Genomic DNA, 20876 nt, shown 5'->3' with positions numbered 1-20876 from the left:
AAAAAAAGAAGATGGTTAGAGGTGTGGGGGTTCGGGGGATGGAATGGGGTTGGGGTGAACGTTAAGGGGGGATTTTTAATTCTGATGTTGCTGTTGTCGCTGATGGAGTTTCTGTCTTCCATATCAAACAGCCACACTTTGTCAGCAATGAGTCCCTTTGCGTTAGGATGGAGGAGGAAGACGAGAAAGAGAGGGAGGAGGAGGAGGAGGAGGATACACGTCCAACATTTCCAAGACAAGCTGCCTTAAATGTGGAGACGGAAGCAAAGAAAAAGGTGGGGTGAGGATGACGAGAAGAAAGTTGTGGTGCAGGAGGAGGAGGAGGTCAAACAGCAGCAGAAGGAGTCGCTCCGAGGACCGAGAAATGACAAGATGATCGAGAAGAGAGAAAAAGATGAGGAAAGACAATCCCATCATGGCCCACGATGGGTATATGAGGGGGAAAGAGGGGGTGCATACACTGAGAAATGGGGTTTGAAGGGGGGGAAGAGGGGCATGCAGAGAAATAAAAAAAGCAGCAGGAGGAGGAGGTAGTCTGGGGGCAGCGCTGGTTGCCTGTTTGTCTATGGAACACATCACAACTGACTTTAACAGTCAATGCTGGAAAAACCACGTCCCCAAAGCTGGGCATAGCGGAGGTGGGGTGAGGGGGGGGCTGAGGAGGAGAGGGGAGGAAGGTGGCCGTGGCGATGGATGGGGGGGCGGTGAGATCGCTGTTAAGATGGCATGCATGTGGTGCGGTGTGACGATGGCGGGGTAGGGAGGGCGGCCTTTCATTAGGGGCCTGAATGAGCATCTCTCTGTGAATGGACGCCACTTGCCGCTATAGGACTGGGCTTTGATGTGTCCTATGGGTAGTGGTGGTGGTGGTGGTGGGGGGCGGATATGGGGGGGTAATTAATGTCCCTTCCATTCCCCCGGCCCTGGCCCGCTACCGTTCTCTCAGGGCGCTTGCTTGATGGACAAAGTGGAGAACTCTCTGAAGTACACTCAGGGGATGAATGGAGGCTTTCTGGGTGCTCGGCTAACGGCTGTGTGAATGTGTGATTGTTGAATCGAGAGCCTGTTGCATACCAGTCGAGCAGTTTCTGGAGTGTGTGAAAAAAATCTGTCAGAGATGGAGATAAAAATGTGTGTGTGTGTGTGTGTGTGTGTGGATGTGTAAGACGGGGTGGGAAGAAGAGGAGCGCCTAAAGAGAGTCTATGGGGCTAAGCAGTGGTCGGAGGCCCACAGAGAGAGGAAGGGGGGTGTTTTAGAGAGCCAGACCTACACAGGACGAGGAGGGGGGGGGGGGAGAGTTAAACCACTACTACACTACTACAGCTAGGATGGTAAAAACCAAATGCACTGGAAGGAAACAGAAGGACCAGGGTCACTAAAAAACAACAACAACAATACTTCAATTCAAAAAGAAAAACAGAAAAAAAAGGGAAACCATACGAATGCAGTGCAGGCTCTCTCTCTCCCATGCAGCTGGACAAGCAGACAAAAAACAGACAGACGGACGGATGGAAGGATTAGTGAAAGAGGCAGTGGACGATGTGGTCACATGTGAGTGGACACATGCAGTAGGAAGAAGGGGTGCCTCTCTATGTATGGAGCAAGAAAAAAAGGGGGGGGGCTGATGGATAGGGATGAGGCATGGAGGTAATTTTGGTTTTGGTTCTTTGACGAGTCGCTTGCTTTTTGAGGAGGTGGTGGAGGATGAGGAGGTAAGAGAGAGGTGGAGGAGGAGGAGGAGGTTAGGCTTGCTTTCGTGGGAGCTTTTATACCTACAGATCAGGCTGCAATTGAGATGTCCGTTTTTTAACCACACGTGGCCCCCTCCCGACCCCCACCCTAACCCCAGAGTCACTCTTTCCTCTTGTGCACTTTGAGGATTAAATCCACCTGATTTGGTTTTAACACGAATGCTCAGACAAGACAGGCAATCAGGTACTATCACCAGAAAGCAGGAGGAGGAGGAGGAGGAGGAGGGAGGAGGGAGGAGAAAGGAGGATAGCGCTACATAGAAAGGGTAAAAAGGAGGGTGGGGTAGGGGGTAGGGGGTAGGGTCGGGGGTTAAAGGTAGGTCGCAGTTGGAACACCCGGACCAGAGAGGTCTTTCTCTCGTCAAAGTATGAAGAGAGACAGAGAGAGAGAGAGAGAGAGAGAGAGAGAGAGAGGAAAGACACAAGACATTATAGGAAAAGAGGGAGAAGAGGGTTCCCTCTCTCTCTCTCGTTGTGCTTCCTCTTCGCAGCCTTTTCCTTGATGGCGTGTTTCACTTCTTCAAAGCAGCTGGAAAGAAAAAGGGGTTATTGGCAGTCAAAACCGCAATCTGCTCGAGTGGTGAGAGACAGAGAGAGAGACAGAGAGAGAGAGAGAGAAACAGAGAGAGAGAGACAGAGAGAGAGAGAGAGAGAGGTGTTTCCAGTGTACGGACACAGCAGGAAGGACAGCACATCATAACGACAGATAACTGTGTGTCCGTGTGTGTTATCAACAGCTTTGACATCGTTCTGAGATCAGTATCAGTTCACACAGTCAGGAAGGAGAAAACTGTGTCTTCTAGTCGTGCAGGTGGTTATAAGCTCCTCGTGTTACATGTAACAACGTGTTAAATCACTTTCTTTGGTTTAAACCACATGGAAAAGTTTATTTATTTTTTTATTTGGTTCATTAAGGTTTACACACTGCCCAATTTACCAATGAGCCACAGCCTGTAAACAACGGACTCCCGAGCAGCTAACTTATAATTGGACGGAGATTTCTGGTTGACCTGTAATCCTGCCAGGTTAGAGAGAGTCTGGCAGCTAGGGGAGGCAAAACAAACTCTGATTCCAAAGTATCAGGGATTTCTGCCTAGAATGAGCTGCTGTGAACACTGTGTGGTGTATCGAGTGTGAAAACTCAAAGAAACGGCCAAATATTCAGACATCGGTCCAGACTGTGGTTAATTTTGTCACGCGAAACTTTCCGAGTTTGATGAACTGCTGGCTATCAGATGTCAACCTCCACCAAACTATGCCCATAAATCCTGGATTTTTGGGACGTTTTCTGTAATTGATTTGGATCGTGTCCTTGCTCCTGACTAACCACATGGCAGTTCTTTCAGAAAAGAACAGAGACCTTCCTTTTTTGGCGTTTTGGACAAGCCATGTACGGATTAGATCTACATTTTTTTATATATGTTTTGCGCACAGTTTATTAATTTATACCTTCAAATTAATAATTCCAACACAAAGTGAACAAACAGAAACACAACATTGTGTTTAACCAACACGTTCTGACTCCCAACTCGTCACATACAGTAAGGATGCTTTGTCAGTGGCCCCTTGGCGTTGTTTGTTACGTAACTTAAGTTAAGTAAGTAAGTAAGTTAAATACATTCCATAGCCTACGTGACGCAACTATATAACATACGTGATGCAACTATGTTACTTACATGACGCAATTTAAGTATGTTACGTTACAATTGTTTAGGTTTAGGCAACAAAACTACTTGGTTAGGTTTAGGAAAAGATCATGGTTTGGGTTAAAATAAGTATTTTGTTACGTAACTTAAGTTAAATAAATACATAATTATGTTACGTACGTGACGCAAGTTAATTAGGCTACGTTACTACTTGTTCAGGTTTAAGCGATAAAGCTACTTAGTTAGGTTTAGTAAAAGATCATGGCTCGTTTGTTACGTAACTTAAGTTACGTTACGTAGCCTACGTGATGCAACTATGTTACATACATGACGCAAGTTAAGTAACTTACGTTACTACTTGATTAGGTTTAGGCAAAAAAACGACTTGGTTAGGTTTAAGAAAAGATCATGGCTTGGGTTAAAATAAATATGTTTGTTACGTAACTTAAGTTAAATAAGTAAGTAAGTTAACATCGTTACGTAGCCTACATGACGCAACTACGTTACATACGTGACACAAGTTAAGTAAGTTACGTTACTACTTGTTTAGGTTTAGGAAAAGATCATGGTTTGGGTTAAAATAAGTACATTTGTTACATAACTACATTACGTACATGCCGTAAGTTCAGTACGTCATGTAAGTATGTTGTAGAACTTAAAACAAGTCCACATTTAGTTTTGGTTTGGTGAAAGTCCTGTGTTTGTTTGACCCGTCCACTCACCCTGACCTCCTCCCTACGCAGACTTTTTCTCTCTTTATTGTCACCTGACTTCCTCTTTTACTCCCATCATAACTACTACGGCCACTAGAAGCAGCCCTGCACGTCCAAAAACTGATGCTAGACCACTGGCCAAGCGTCTGTATGTGAAGTTGGGAATGAGAACAGGTTGATTTAACAGCCAAAATGTTAAAAAACATCTACATACCATACTCCAAAATCAACATAAAACTGTATTCAATCCAAAGCGTCAGCCATTTAGATCATGCATGATCTGACCGCTGTGTTTATTTTGTACCGCGTTACACAGGAATGTCAATGTCACATCAGTCAAAGCTGGCAAGCCAATAGTCAACAATAAAGTTCTGCAATAACGTCCAATGCAAATGAAACCAACATGATCCTGCAGTATTAATCAGAGGGATCAAATTCAGTTATAAAACGTCACCTGACTCTGTGAATACAGTTCCTACTTCTACAATAACTGAATGTTATCATTTTAGGGAATAAAATTAAGTAATCTGAGGGGACTACTTTGATTAATTCAAAACAGAAAAAGTAAATTGAGGGTGATTAGTTCGAGTAAACACTAATTTGTGCACACTAATTATTCATTTGAGGGTACAAATTTGTGCGCAAATTAAACTAAGACAGACAAACAATCAGAGTGACTGGAACAAGCTGCAGTAGTAGAGTGACTAAAGACCAAAGAAGTGGTGATGAAAATTGCTTCCAGGCTCTACAATCTTACATGTATATCAGCAGGAAGAGAAGTGGAGAAAAACAGAGTTATGAACAACTCCACTTACCTGCAACGCATTATTCATCCTCTCATACTGATTAGAAACATACTGCAGCAAGATGAAAATGAATATCCTCTATGTGTGAGAGAGTCGCTGCTGTTGACAGTCACATGTACAAAATGGGCCGTTTGGGCAGAGAGAGCTGCCGGCTGGCTGGCTGGGATCAGTTCTGACATGATGAATGTGTTTTTCACTTTCAGTTTTTCATCTCTTTCTTAGCTATTGGGTATATTATATTATATTATAAGGAATACTGGAACAATGTCATATACCCATCATCCAGTATTTCAGGGACTTTTTTTGCAAGGAATTGAACCTCTATGGCCTTAACATCCCAGCTCCACCAGTTTAAAGGGATAGTTTGGGTGTTTATCAGTGGGGTTGTATGAGCTACTTCTCCGTAATCGGTGTATTATCTACAGTAGATGGAGTTTGGAGACAAAGCTATGTACTGCTGTGGACGGGGTCAGCAGCAAAATGGATTTTAGACACCTAAAATAATCAATATCCGTTTAAGTGTACACTTAAACGGATATAGATTTTTTTAGGTGTCTAAAATCTGTTTAGCTGCTGCTTCTCCACTCTTTATCTGTTGTCTGTTTCTGCTGATCGCCACCTACTGTAGGTAATACACCGACTACAGATAAGTACCTTATAGTAGTAACTATTTTTTACTTGAAATAAAATGCTATTAAAACGTTTTTAATGTCATTCTGCGTTAGTTGAGTCCCAAACTGAAATGAATGATAACTAACTTCATGAAATCATGCAGTTACTATTGTTTCCTTTCTGTAATATACTGACAGCCCGTCCAGTAGTGGTGGTTCTGTCGGGGTTATACATAATAAGAGCATGTTTTACACCACTAATGCAGGTTAGATGCAGCGTACAGTGTGCATGAAGCTGGACTGCAGCTTTCATTAATCAGACATTGATTGAATAAGGTCTTGTGTGTGTGTGTGAGAACCGGGAAGCCATCTTGGTTGTGAACTCACCGATGCAGGTCTTGCTGTCGGAGTGCAGGGCGTACTTCTGGTGGCAGCCACACACCGGCCCCGTGTCCGTGTCGTCACATGTGTGCTGGCAGCCGCCGTTTCCATAGTTACACGTCACTGAAGACAACACACACACACACACACACACACACACACAAATTCAAGTCTCACCTCTGGATTGTAAAATTCTGTGGCTCAGCTTATGTGTGCCAGTTTCTCCTCGCCAAAATTTAGCATAAATTTGGAGCGTTATTTAACCTCCTTTACGACAAGCTAGTATGACATGGTTTGTACCGATGGATTCATCAGGTTTTTTAGTTTCATATGATACTAGTATCTTCACTCTACAATCTAAAAAAAGTTACGTTAATGCGATAAAGAAATTAGTGTTGTTAAAACGAATTTGCGTTGGGGTAAATTTCGTCTCCCCGTAAACTAAGAAAAGGTTCCTGTGTTTGAAATCAGTTTTTGAAAAAGGTTCGCGACTTCCTGGAAAACTTGAGGTCGAGAGGGGCCTGAAGAGGAAAAAGGGGAGAGAGAAAGAGGGAAAGCGAAAACGTTTCTTTTTTTTTCTAAATCACTACTTGAGAAAGAAAAACTATTTGAAAGAACAACACGAGGGGGTGAGAAACGATGTGGAAGAGTGAGAACGAGAATGCACTCGTCGTGGAGGAGAGATGAAGAGGGTGGGAGATGGAAGAAAGAGGAGGGTTTTTCTTTTTAGGACTCTCCGCCCTCATCCACGAGAGAAACCAGGTTTCAACTAGGCCCTAAAAAAGCTAAGTATAGTTCTTTTTTAACGGGCCACAAAGTCTTGAGACGGAGTTTAAACAGAACTGATAACTATGTGAGATGTTTGTGATTCGTCCAACATTTTTTTACCTCCTAATTTGCCTAATCTTCACAGCTCTTGAGGTGAAAAAGGGAAAGAAAGCGCGAGTACACTTGGTGAACTCTTCAGGCGCTTTTTCTAAACTTTGCAGTTCGGACTATTTTTGGTGACTTGAAGGAGGAAAAAAGGAGAAGGGATGAGGCGGGAGAGGATGTGGGAGACAGAACGAGAGGGAAGAATGGACAGAGACAGAGAGGACATGAGAGTAGACATAACTATAGCATTTCTTTCATCACTTGTTTACTACCGTCTTGTGCCGCCATGCTCAACAGGCCGGCACAGCACCGGGGTCCCTCGCCGCTAATGAAATATTACCGCAGCGGGTGACGCATTAGAGCCTTTTTTCAGAGGCTTTCACAATCTTTAACACTCTCACCGTCTGAGAGGAGAACAAGATGTGTTGCCAAACAAAAGTGTAACTAAAAGCTTATTTTTTCCCCCCTCAAAAAAAAAACAGCAGCCCCTAAATTCCATGGCTGCAGGCACTCGGCGTGAAGAGTGAGAAACAGGGATGGAGCGGCGGCGAGGAGGGGGGGGGAGTTCTCTCTACTGAATCCTTCAGCACCTTCGGCTTGGCCTGAAACGCTTTACTGATTTTGGTATTAAATGTCCGCCCTCATATTTTAGCGCTGAAGGCCGACTGGAACTCGTCCATCATTGCTATTACAGATGTTGATTACAGGAACAGTTCAGATCCCTCGTCGCACCGGTGCGTAACCTCAATAAAAATCACGTCTATGAAACAAAGTGTTGATACCTCGCTGCCCTGTGGACTGTAAAATAAAGTGACAAGTCAACTGACTAAAGATTAACAGATGACTGAGAGCGTTACGCAAAAGTGGATTTGACTACATGTAGGATGTAAAGACATCCAGCGTCTGTGAGCTGCTCATTTAATGCCCAGTTCACACTGCTAGTTTTTGGCTTGACCGCAGAGGGCCGGCCCTACACAGACGCAAAAGTCTGTCACTGAGTGGTGAAGTTACGTGATTGGTCGGCCGAGTGTCCGAGTTTGGACCAAGCTGTGAAACTAGGCGATCTAGTTCTAAAATGAAACCAGATTCAGCAGTGGCATCGCGTATTTCTAACTTAAAAATGTTTTCAGAAGTAGATTTTGGTGGATTGTTTAGACAGAATAACAGAAAGTTTACGAGCAGACTGCCGTGTTGTTCATACCTGCCAACAGTGAGATGTTAAACGAAGGAAAAATCTGAGTTTCAGAGACTTTGTTTCTGCATTCTGGTGACTTTAAAAGAGTGAAAATAACAAAAGCATTTTTAAGTTAAACTTTTGATTTTACCTTTAACTCTGAAAGAAAAACGGAATAATTCTCCCCTCTGAGGTGAACTTGTAAATCTCTCCATTTCTCTCTCCTTCTCTCACTCACTGAAGGTCTTTCGGACACAACGCGACAACGCCACCGCTGTACTCTGAAACACGTTATTTCTGACGGCTAGCACCGTGGCTTTAAAACATTGACCAAAAGGCCCAGTCGCCTCCTGGTGTGTATTGTATGAGTGTCAACGTGTAGAATGTGGGGTAGCACTGAGGTTAGGAGCGATACGTACATGTACATTCTTTCTGGTTTTTGGCCAACTCAAAGCCGGGACGGCACTCGCAGGACACGCCGCCTTTGCCCGGAGCCTCCCTGCAGATGTGGGCACAGCCGTGGTCCTTGTTCATGCAGTTCATCCCGTCTGTGGAAGGGGGACAGAGAGAACAGCATGTTGGAAGAACTCAGAGAAACACAGAAATCCATCATGTGAAACCGCCAAAATCGATGTTTGCTGTCCTGGGCCGTGCACAAACCATGCCAGTTTGTAATGTTTCCAGTCAGGATGCATCATCGTATAGTAAGACCCATTATCACAGCAGAGGACAACCTCAGGAGACAGTGAGGAAACTTGGAACTGAGGACCTGAGGTTTCTCTGTTGTCTGTCTGTGACAGCGAGCATCATCCTCAGGCTGAACAGCCAAAGGTCATCAAACCTGTTTTCCTTTCCTAATTCCTAAAAAACAGCTTTCTGAAATCCCACTTTCTCCCACACTAAAATCCAAACACTTTTCCTCTTTCGTCGTCAGCACCAATTAAGCCCCGCGCCTTAATTTATGACGGCGCTCAGCTCATGTTTTCAGCCGTCACCGATCCGAGGCTTCTTGTCGGTGCTGACAGCGGCTGGCCGTCCCTCCTCCTACCCGTCTGATCCCGTCATTCCTTCTTTGATGTGGTCTCCTATCCTGGTGATTTGTAGAGCACACTGTGGCAATAATATGTGAAATAGGCCAGCGTTTAAATCTTCATCAGCTGGGGGGAGGAAGCGAGGAGGCGGAGGACGGAGAGGGGCCAGTGCTCTCAGGAGAGGCGAGTAGGAAAAGAGAAGCCAGCCAAAGATATCACCGAGCTCTGGGAAGAACTGGGAAAGTTAGTTTGGGAGTGTGCGGATGTCTACCCGTCATGGCACGATCAGATGTCTTCACTCGCAACAAAGATGGTTTCCTATTGAACAACTTTATTACACTCCAAGCTAATCAAACTTTTTCTCAATCGCAGCTCATCAAATATCGACGCTTGATCAGCGTTCCTCAGCGTCTGATACCGACGCACCAAGGAACCCTTCAGCGTCTGTATGAGACGCACCGGGCTTTCAACTAACCCAACAATGTTCGTATGAGACGGTTAGAACGACTGACGGCGTATAGAGAGGGAGAAAGTGTGTTTAGGGAGGATGTCAGGTCGGGATGGGTGGTTGGAGTTTGGAGCGTTATTTCTGCCGACAAGCTAGTATGACATGGTTGGTACCGATGGATTCTTTATCTTCACCCTTAGGATCGAATCGTGGCCAGGCCCGATGGCGGAGTCGGATTTTTAAGATCTTTATTAAAAATTGCGTAAATGCATTAAAGAAATTAGTGGCGTTCAAATAAATTTGTGTTAACGTGTTATTACATTATCGCGTTAACTTTGACAGTCCTAATATATATATATATGTATATAAAATAGTTGGAAAAGAAAAACGTTTAATGAATGCCATGGCTTATTTGACATAAATAAATCATTCTTGAATGCATTGTGCAACATGTTGGTGACTGAACTGACTGAGCCATAACTCAGTCTGTCTCACTTTAACTGAAAACACCGGACACCGAGAACAAAAATAATATCAATATCATCTACAATACCACCTTTTCCATTCTCATGTGCAATATCAATATCACTGTTCATTGTGTGCAATATTAATGTCCATCATGTGCAATGTTGTTGCTTGTTGTTTTCTCATCATATGTAATATTACTTCCTTTTCTGTTTTTTTAGCTTACTTTACCTTTTTTATTTTACTTAATCTTATTTACTCATTTTACTAAATGTATCTTACTTTATTGTTATTCTATTAGGCACTGGTGCTAGAAATAGTACTTTTTATTTTATACACTTAAACTTGTTGTAATTTTGAGCAATCTCTGGCACAAGAATTTCCTCCGGGATTAATAAAGTTCTATCTTATCTTAAGTGCAATTTATCCTTCACAAAGCCCCGTTATTCCCAGCATTTAGGTCATCTAAAAATCATGATAGTCCATCACTAAACTTATTTTGCTGCAGATAAGAATCCAAATGGAAATTGACATATGTTGTTATTAAAATAACACATTTTGACTGTACAACCTTGATGGAGGTATGTGCTTTCTGAAGTGTAGTAAGTAGAAACATTCAAAGACTGAAATCCCCAAATGTAGAACCAAATTTTAAAAAACAATATCAGATAAGTGATTAACGTGATTATTTCTGCATCTTTACTCCTCAGGATTTGCATCAGCGTGGCAGCACTCACCAAACTCCATCTAGATTTGGTCCCACCCCTCCCCTGGTCCCCATGGTGAATAATGTCCCTTCATGGGGCCCGAGAGCGCTTCAAGTACCTCATTAGGGTGCCGTTCCTTCTAGAGAGTCCCCTTCACAAACAAATAGTCCTTTCTTAGACGCCGCCATTCTAGCTGTCCGCTCCCAACGGGACCATTCCATCAAAGTCCAAAATCAAAAGAACCCAAAGGGAAATTGTGCATTGCGTGATCAACAAAAGATCAAACATAATCTGCCGCCCCGTTCAGCAACATTATATAATTCAGACGATATATAACATTAAACGTAGGCAGGTATTTATGCACAGCCAAATTTTGGACAACCAAGAAGACTAGCAGGGCAATGAAGCCAGGGGGGGGTAAAAAAAAACTTTAAACAGTTTGCCAAAGCATGCGTGGACCCTGTTTGAAAACTAAACTCATAAGAAAGCAGAGTATCTACAATCAATTTAAACCCGGGAGAAGTCAAATAAACCGAGGCGGAGGGAGGAGGTGGACGCAGGCCTGGGACTCAGCACAATCGAGCCTAAGACAACAAACACCGACTGTGGCCTCTCAACGTGTCCGACGTGACGAGGCAGCGAGGGCGAGAGAGAGGGGGGGGGGGGGGATGCCGGCGGCTCACTGACACGTTTACTTGTCAGACCTGAATAACCCACACGGGTCCCTGGATACATATTCAGCCGGATCTGATGTCGAGCCGTGTTTAGCTCAACGTCAGCGCTGACCTGCTGATACGCAGACGGAGATGAGACGGCATAGACACTCAAACAAATATAAAAGTGACTGACAAGTGACACATTGCACAAAATCTTCCTGCGGGTCAATTCATTATTCTACTACGCAGTACTTGCAAACATAATCCCTGAAGAGCTTTGTCAAGAAAATGCTCACAAAATGTAAACAAATATGTGAGATTTATTAAACGGAAACTGCCAAAATCAAAAAGAAATGAGTAAATACCAAATTCTAACCAAATAAAAGACTCTTTAAATAAATAATGTCATTAAATAAAGCAAAAATAATATAACAAATAAATGTAGACATTAATTAAATAAAAATAGTAAAATAAAATATGACATAACTTGACATAATTTCTGTTTTAATTTGTTTCTTTATTTATTTATCTTTGTATTAATTCCCTTTCCTATTTATTTACTCTTTTATTTAATTTTCCCTTTTATTTATTTATGTATTTTTTTATTTTAAATTTATCTAATTATTTTTTATTGATTTATATAGTTTTGCATTTCTGTACTACTAATTCCACCTCCAAACACCAATATTGCCGAGCTCTTAACATTTCCACCAACAACAATTTTAAGGATCATACCAGTGGTTTTGTCCACGATCATACAGTCATAAGCAAAAACCCATATCATACTTATTTTGAAGATATAGCAAATGCAAAGGTTTATTTATGCCAGATTTTTCAGACTGACTGGAAGTAGTCTATTTTAGCTTTCCAAGCTTTTTAAAACTGAGACATAAAAAGCAAAACATACGACAGAAACTCTAAGAACTACAATGGTGTATTGTAGGAACATAAATAAAAAAATGACGGAGCTGGGGGAGGGGGGTAATATGTCAAGTAAAAACTAAATATTTTCTGGGAACAAAATCGTAAATTTCCGAAAACAAAACTCACAAACTGACAAGAATAAAAAAACTCAAATCAGTATGTTGTTTTCTTCTGAGTAGGCCCAATTCACGGCAATGTCTGCAGACATAGAACACGGTGTGGTGAGGTTGATCCAACATTGCAACCAAATTTTTCTCATATGTTTGTGGTTTTAATCTCTTTTCCAGCAAATGTATGACTTTATAATCTCAGGAAAAATTTGTGAGTTTTTTTCTTGTAAATTTACAACTTTAATCTCAGAGAATATCTGAGCTTTTTTCTCTCAAAATTGTGTTTTTTCTTGGATATTCTATGAGATTCTCGTAAATTTGTGACTTTATAACCTCAGAAAATATTCAAGTTTTTTTCTCATAAATTTATGAGTTGTTTTTTTTGTAAATTTACCACTTTAATATCAAAGAATATCCACGTTTTTCCCCCCATAAATATGTGACTTTAATCTCAGAGAATTTCTGCTCAGAAAATAAAATTAAAAAATTAAATAAAATTTTTTATTTGAAGAATACTATCAAAACAAGCTCAAGTTTCAAACGAAAAGCAAGAGATATTGTGTGTGACAGCAGCAGCTAGTTGGATAGAGATGTCCCTTTCGGATACGGCACCAACTATTGATCAATAATTAGTTTGCAAAGATCTGAAACTCGCTTCAGTTCATTCATTGCAGTGAACACTGTGTCACCATCTTGGGAAGTATTTTGTGGCGTGATGCTAAAAACACTGATAAAATGTCATATGCGTAAATTAATTTTCTGAAAGGAACTGGCTGCTTACAACGAATGGAAAAGAAATCGGTATGTTTCTGGAAGAGGTCGGCTAGAACGTTAAGTATTATTGATTTGAGTCGCTTTACCTCTGAAGGTGCAAACATCTGCATGCATCTCTACAGTAAAGTGGTGTTTATGTCACTTTTAATGGCAGTTCTTCAGTTAGCGATGAAAAGGTAGAGAGAAGGTTGACGTTTCTTCTTTCCAGCTCGGCGTGGAGCTTTGTTTAGATTGGGGAGGTCAGCAGGTTTACAACTACTGAAGCTTCCTCACTGGGAGCCCCAGCAGGTCCAGATAAAACACTGAGACACGTCTTCATGGCCCAGTAACAGCCCCTAGGACACAGTCTGTCTCTCACACAGTCTCTCCTCTGTCTCTTTTATTATCCTCTGTCTGTCTTTCACGTTCCCTGTCTTTCTTTATCCACCTCTCCACACATCTCTCTCTCTCTCTCTCTCTCTCTCTCTCTCTCAGGAGCTCCGACTCCAGATGAGGTCCAAGCATATCACAGCCGTGTTATTACAACCCGACTCTTGCAGCGTTACACCCCAAAGCCCCAAAAGTCTGGCTGGCAGAGTATAATGGGAGACAGGGGGGAGGAAAAAAAAAAAAAAGGAGGAATGAAGTGAAAGACAGAGACGGATAGAGAGAGAGAAAGTGAAGAAAGAGGAGAGGAATGTGGAAGAGAAAGGTAGACGGAGAGATGGAGACGGAGCGGGATAATTTAGAGCCTCGCAGTCGCCTCTCCTCCCTGTTTCCTCAGAGGCTGATGAGGAATGAGGTGATGCTGAGCGCCAGTCTCACAGCCTGATCGCCTCACCGGGGACAAGAGAGACATTTCACAGTTTCAATCAACCATGGAGAAAATATTATAAAAATATTCAAATATAAGTGAGATGTTTGGCTTTTGAATGATTTGAAGCAACAATACAACTATATAAATAAAGTCCCGTGATATTAATAAAGCAATTTAAGAAAATAGCCTGCACAAAAAGTCTTGCAAAAGTCTCAGAGGATTGGATCAAAACAGGAAAAGAATATTTTGAAGTGGGGTTATATGAGGTACTTCCATAGTTTGTGACCGAACCGATGCTGACTCAAGGGCAGTCAATATGCAGTCGAACTTGTATATGTACACCAGCTAATGACCACGTGCATGCCGGTCTGTGCCCACACACGTATGAATTACAAGTGTTTGTACTGTGACCACACATCCACTTAAAAGGCCTCTTTTAAATGAAGCTTTAAAAAAAAAGCCTCAAACAGGAACGACTTTATTCTGCTGTTACAGCTTCCTCTGCTGCACGCTGGCTGAGAGAGGAGCTGTTACATCACTGCTTTGTGAGCTGAAGTGCCTTGTGGGTAGTTACAAGCAAAATGTAACGCACGTGTCAATTTCCACTCCAGTCTTTTCAAAATAAAACTACTCAGTTAGGTTTAGGAATAGATTGACTTGGTTAGGCTTAGGCAACAAAACTACCTAGTTAGGTTTAAAAAAAAATGTTTGACTTGGTTAGGCTTAGACAACAAAACTACTTAGGTTTAGGAAAAGATCGTCTTGGTTAGGCTTAGGTGACAAATTACTTAGTTAGGTTTAGGAAAAGATCGACTTGGTTAGGTTTAGGCAACAAATTACTTAGTTAGGTTTAGGAAAAGATCGACTTGGTTAGGTTTAGGCAGCAAATTACTTAGTTAGGTTTAGGAAAAGATCAACATGTTAGGTTTAGGCAACAAATTACTTAGTTAGGTTTAGGAAAAGATTGTGGTTTGGCTTTAAATAACACCGGCAGTGCCAAAACTTACAGAAGTTATGTGACAAATAATCAACTCTGGCTTGTGGTTTCACACGAGACATGAACACCGGTCTGCTTCGGCGAAAGTCCAGTATTTTTTGACCCACCCATCCACCCCAACCTCCTCCCTATGCGGCGTTCAACACTCTTTATACTACTATACAATTACGTGGATTACATACGAGATGATTTTGTGCTGACCATCACAAAAGAAAATGTGAAATCCGTGTCTATGTACGCAAATCAATACATTTCATGACTATTTCACAAACTGCTGTGTGACTTTGCTGATCGTTAATGTGTGATCGTATTGTACTTTTCATTTCAAACGTTTCTCTCCCACGTAAGAGGCTCTTGCCTTTTTTTATTTCATAGAGGCTGACGTTAAAATCTGACATTCAGTCATTAGTCATCAGAATGTGAACACAGCAGCGTGGGACAGCGTTGTTTAATCAGCGTTGAAGTGTTTAAACCTGCGTAACCAAACCAAACCAAGGCAATTTAGTTACAAAGAGCGGGTCTTAAATTTCAGACTTAAATACATGATGAAGTGTGACAAAATATTCTTTACAAGTATTGAAGTGAAAAGCCCCCCCCACACCCCGCCTCCCCTCCTTCCACTTTTCCATCCATGCTCTTGTAAATGCCGTTTTAATTGAAATCTGTCAGACGCTGGCTGTGTGTCTCTCTCACTGCTCTGCTCAAACCACAGTGCTATAGGTGCTAAGCCATGAATTTCAATGAGTGCTTTTCTTCAACTGGCTGCATTGAACTCCTTTAAATAAGGACTGTGCTCTTTCTAATAACCCTCCCCAATCTCTTCTTCAAACATCCCTCTCCCTCATTCTTTGGCTTTCTGTATCTCACTATAGCTTCACACGCATCACAGGACTGTGGATTTTAACATCAATATATGACTTTCATTTTAAGACATAACTACTGTACCGAACACCACACCGAGTTAGAATACTAGTCAGCTTTTCTGTTTTGCATTGTGAGAATTGGAGAGAGCTAAACAGGCAGTAGTTGTCCTTCCAGAGCAAACACAAACTAAAGCTTGGTATAGTGAATGGTTGTGAAACCCTGAAACAAAAATACTATGTTTACCCTCCGCTTTAAGTGAATCCAAAAAGAAAATGAACACGCCCAGAGCAATAACAGAGAGAGAGGGGACATGTAGCAAAAATCCCCCCTTTGTGACCGGAAGCAACGGGGTGTATGGGAAATGTGGTCTTAATTTAGAAGAACACTAACAACCGCTACCAAACTGCCTTGAAACAGTTCTCTCTCCATTTATTTACAGCAACTTTAAAGATCACAAGAAATGACTACCTGGAACTGGAATTCACTGTTTGTCTCCCAGATAAATTGAGATAGTTTAAAAGACAGAGGATGTTTTCACAGCAATATAAAATAGATAATATAGATGGAATTATGACAGGTTTAACGTCCTAACAAAAATGGGATTGGGATTTATTGTTTTACTTTTGTTTTTCACCGTGGTATGAAAATTGGTGTCGAGAATCGTGGAATTTCACTAGTATGGGTTTTAACCTCTAAATTTCTGGTATCATGACATCCCTACTCTTTATACTATGTCACCTGATTTCATCCTTTGCTCCTGTCATAATTACTACAGCCACTATAATTGTAGTACTTATTAACTTTAATTTGAACTAATTAATTAAATTATTTAAAAAATATATATATATTTTTTTAATTTTAATTTAATTTAATTTAATTTAATTTAATTATATGTATATATGTTATATAATATTGTATATGTATTTTTTTATTTTTATTTATTTTGTATTTATTTTTTTCTATGTGTGTATATATATGTATGTACATATTAAATGTTCAATGTAAGATATCATTTTTTGTATTATTGCACCGGTGTTATGTTATGTTATGTTATCTTTGTTATGCTATGTTTAAAAAAAAAGTAATAAAAAGAATTCTCCAACATTCAAAACTGACAACTGTTCACTGTGATGGATTATCTATCTCAATCAAGTTGTACTGAAATGAAGTGAAACCAAAGGAAGGTCGGACATATGTCTAAAACTGATGGTGCTTTTTGGAAAATACCCAGCTGTCAAGTAAAGTATATTTAATTTCTCAGATAATCGGCTACAACCTGCGAACCCCAGGTACGGTTCTTTAAATACACAAGCGGTGTGTGTCCTCTGAGCAACGGCTAGCAGCAACGTTTACATGGAGGCAGGAGAGAGCAGGCGAACCAGAGTTCAGTGTGTTATGTTAACAGAGTCCAGCTGCTAACGGTAAAGAATCACACAGCCCTTGTTAACTGAAATAGTACGACTACAAAGCGTGTGTGTGTGTATCGGAAGGGTTCCGGCTGAAGCAGATGTTTGTTTCCTATAAAAGGGGATGATGAGACAGGAGGGCGTTTACTTCATGCATATATATATGTGTATATATGTGTATGAGTGTGTGTCCACTCAACATGTTTCCTGTGTTTGCTACTGAGAAGCAGTTACACACCAGGTCAGTTCCACGCCCTCGTATTAAACATTTCCACTGACCACAGACAAACTCTGGCCTAAAAATATAGCGGAGGCAGCTTAGCAGAACAGAGGAAAAAAATAAATGGTGGATTCCACCTTCCGCTCGCAGGTAAATAAGTCATGTTTACCTCAAAGAGAGAGAGAGAGAGAGATTGGAGAAGTTATTAGAGCTTGTTTTCAAAGTTAAAATCACACGCTGGAATAATATTTAAACAAAGTATTTATATAAATGAAGGAAGAGAGGGTGTTTGGGAAGGAAAGCATTAGTCACTTTCAGCATCCCCCCGCCACGCTCTGATGACCCAGGGGTATATATGTTTGTGTGTGATCGGCCTGTCGTTGTATCGAGGAGAGTTCACGTCGACAGGATAATACCGGCTTCATTCGGGGTCAGAGCTCATTGACTGCATGTAATATATTTCCCTATAGGTCTTCGAGGAGATGTACTTTATTGATCCCATTTAGGATAATTGAACGCTTTGCAATGTATTTCATTATGTTGTCCTTTATAAATTAATTTGTGATATAAATGTCTTTATTCTTTGATTTTTGGGTTTCTGGATAATAAATAATGCCTGATATATTTGACTTCAGGACATTTCGGACTACATACATGCTGGAAATCAAACATTTTTACTGGATTCATTTAGATATTTTCAAAAGTAAAAGTCCCTAGAAGTGTATGATTCAACTTTGTCCCATGGTCTAGTGTTAAAAAATCTCCCTTTAAGGGACATTTTGAACAGATAAAAAATGTGCGATCAATTTGCAATGAATCGTTATTAACTATGGACAATCATGCGATTAATCATGATTATATATTTGAATCGATTGACAGCTCTACTTCCTACTAATACCTACAGTATAGGGCCTTTACAATGATACATTATGAGAGTATAACAAACCACTACAGATTAAACCTGAACGCTCCATCTAATGACGTGCTTCGACACACATTAGAGGTTTCTTGAATAACAACTGGCGAGCATTTACAGTATCCGACAGACACACAGAGCTCTGAGTGTTTGGGTTCTATATGACAGGTGAAGTGTTCCTGGCTTTTGATGCTGTTTTGTAATTGATGATGATAACAGCCAGGTAGACAGAGCTCCCTGTACTTAAAGAGTTCCCACATGCCCTCTGGGCCGTCATTTAGAAGCTCCACCGTACCTCCAATTTCCTGCTTCGGTTTGTTTAAAGTGAGAATTCCTCCTTCGCGGGGAGAGTGTACGTGCACGTCGGGGCGACTGTGGGAGTTTTTTTGTGCATGAATGCATGTCTATGCATCTGTGTCTATAGGTGTGTGTGTGTGTGTGTGTGTGTGTGTGTGTGTGTGTGTGTGTGGCAGCAGCCTCAGCCTCCGTCTGCTTCCTCTCCTCACACAACTCCAAATAAACGCATGCAGCTTCCATCGGTCCACTCCACCATGTTTGTCTCTCTCTGTTTATTTTTCTCTTTCTCCCCCCCCCCCAACGCTCACAACTCCCCCCCCCATCCCATGCTCCCACAATCCTTTGCTCTCTTTGCCTTCCTCTCTCTCTCTAAACACATAGCATACTGTATATAGATATTATATGTGAGCTATGTCGTCATTTCAAATAACAAATGTACTTTATGTCCCCCCCCGTTTAGCATTCATAAGCAATATATGAATGGTTGCCACACACTATAATGTGGTTGTAAGCAGTATTTGTCAATAACTCCTCCTGTAGATTATAAATGACAACATAGTGAAACACAGTTGTAATAATATAAAATATGTCCTCATAGACATGAATCCTGGCAAATATTGAATATCAATAAACACTTTAAATTGTCTATATATCTGCTTACATTATAGTTTGTTATAAACCATTTATTAAATGTTTATAAACTGCTCACGAATGCTATATAGACTTTGCTTTAAGGCCTTTACATAGCGGAGGGGGGTGTTTGTTTCATGCCATTAATTTGCACGTCAAACTGTTGTTTGTTTGAGTACTTAAACGCAACGTGAAAAGCGAAGTTATTTTTTTCCGGAATGAAGTTGATCCACAATATCAGGATTCTTTCTCCGTTGTTTTCTGATCAAAACGGTTTATTTTTCTTGCCCCACAGTCCACTTTCAAGAATCGCCACAGTCATCGTGTTCCACGAGTTCACAGAGACTCCTGCGACCCAAACATTCCCTCGGAGCGCCAGGCATGGCGTCCAGCTTGAGATGGTGTTTAAAAATTCCCAACTTACTGCCAACTCCAACTTTGCCAGGAATTTTTTGGTGTTGAGCTCCGAGAAGAATTTACAAGCGTATTGTTTTTCACTCTGTTTTGGGCGGCTGGGATACGTTGTTCAAAAGGTACAATTAATAAATCAGACATGGAGAGACAGACCTGGTCAACTCATGAGACATCAATTTGATATCTAATACTGCAACTAATCAACCTCTGCACTGCAGCTGCAAATCACTCGCAGGAGTTTGCTTTAAATGAGACGTACTCTTAGACCTACACTACAATTATCGATGGCACAAACTCAGCACACATTTCTATCCTGTTTCAAGGAGCGGCAGGTAACCCAAAACTTTCATTGACAAGCCAGATCCTCCGTTTTAGAGATCCCAAGCTTCTCCATTATACATGCATGTCACCGTCGGGCCCGTGTTGGGCCATACCTGACTCATGTGGTCATAGCACCTCCCACATCATGACAGATCAGGACACATTTGACTTGCGATAGCTCCAGATTGGGAGCTCTGCGGGGCCAAAAGTCTTCCAGGTTTATCGCCTGGATGTGCTTCAGACGAGAGCTGTGAAGCAGCACAACAGAGTGGAAACACAACATAATGGAACAAACAATTGTTGCTAAGCTTTATTAGCCTCCAGGCGAGTGTCAGCGAGAAAAAGAAATGAGCCGCGAGCTGACACTTACCATACACAACGCAACAATCTAACACACACAAAACAGCTGTGTGATCATTTGTATCTACGGGACTATAACTTTAGAAGCTGGTTGTAGCCCAGAAATCCCTTCGCCACGTCAAGGTGAGATTAACAGCGAATGATCTCTGGGGATCAATAAAGGCTTTTCTTATCTTATATTTCCTGTTAAACGTCTTCAGCAGACCGGCTGTCACGTGCCAGGATTATGCACCTCATTTACATACAACTATTTAATTTAGCTCTCCACAGGTTGTTGGTAGATGAGCACGATGAGGTCAAACCACACAGGGAAAAGATGGGACAAGAATGTGGTGGCGAGTTTCAGCTACAGGAGGAGGCCTGCTGCACACATCAGCGTACACAGAGCTGAGTGAAGGAAAGATTAGACAGCACCTCTGCCCTCTATTAGTTGCTCAGTGACCACGCTGCCACTGACTCGGGTTCAGGCAAGAAAAAACACTTAGTTAGGTTAAGAAAATACATCATGGTTGGGCTTCATTAAATACAGAAACTAAGTAAAATACTATACAAACACAACGTGACACAACTATGGAAAACACATC

At 41.5% G+C, this 20876-nt stretch overlaps 1 protein-coding gene across 5 annotated transcripts in view; it reads right to left on the bottom strand.

Moving 5' to 3' along the window:
• The window catches only part of scube1 (signal peptide, CUB domain, EGF-like 1), a 104837-nt gene that overhangs the window by 42667 nt on the left and 41294 nt on the right, over positions 1 to 20876 (bottom strand). For all 5 annotated transcript variants that reach the window (XM_074624890.1, XM_074624886.1, XM_074624887.1 and 2 more), the window contains exons 5-6: positions 8376 to 8504; positions 5916 to 6032 (exon numbers count right to left, since the gene is read on the bottom strand). In XM_074624890.1, coding sequence (XP_074480991.1) covers positions 5916 to 6032; positions 8376 to 8504 — 246 coding nt within the window. The remainder of the gene's footprint in view (positions 1 to 5915; positions 6033 to 8375; positions 8505 to 20876) is intronic.

Source organism: Sebastes fasciatus, chromosome 23 (genome assembly GCF_043250625.1).
Source record: "Sebastes fasciatus isolate fSebFas1 chromosome 23, fSebFas1.pri, whole genome shotgun sequence".
NCBI classification, from domain to species: Eukaryota; Metazoa; Chordata; class Actinopteri; order Perciformes; family Sebastidae; genus Sebastes; species Sebastes fasciatus.
This window is presented reverse-complemented; position numbering and strand designations above follow the sequence as displayed.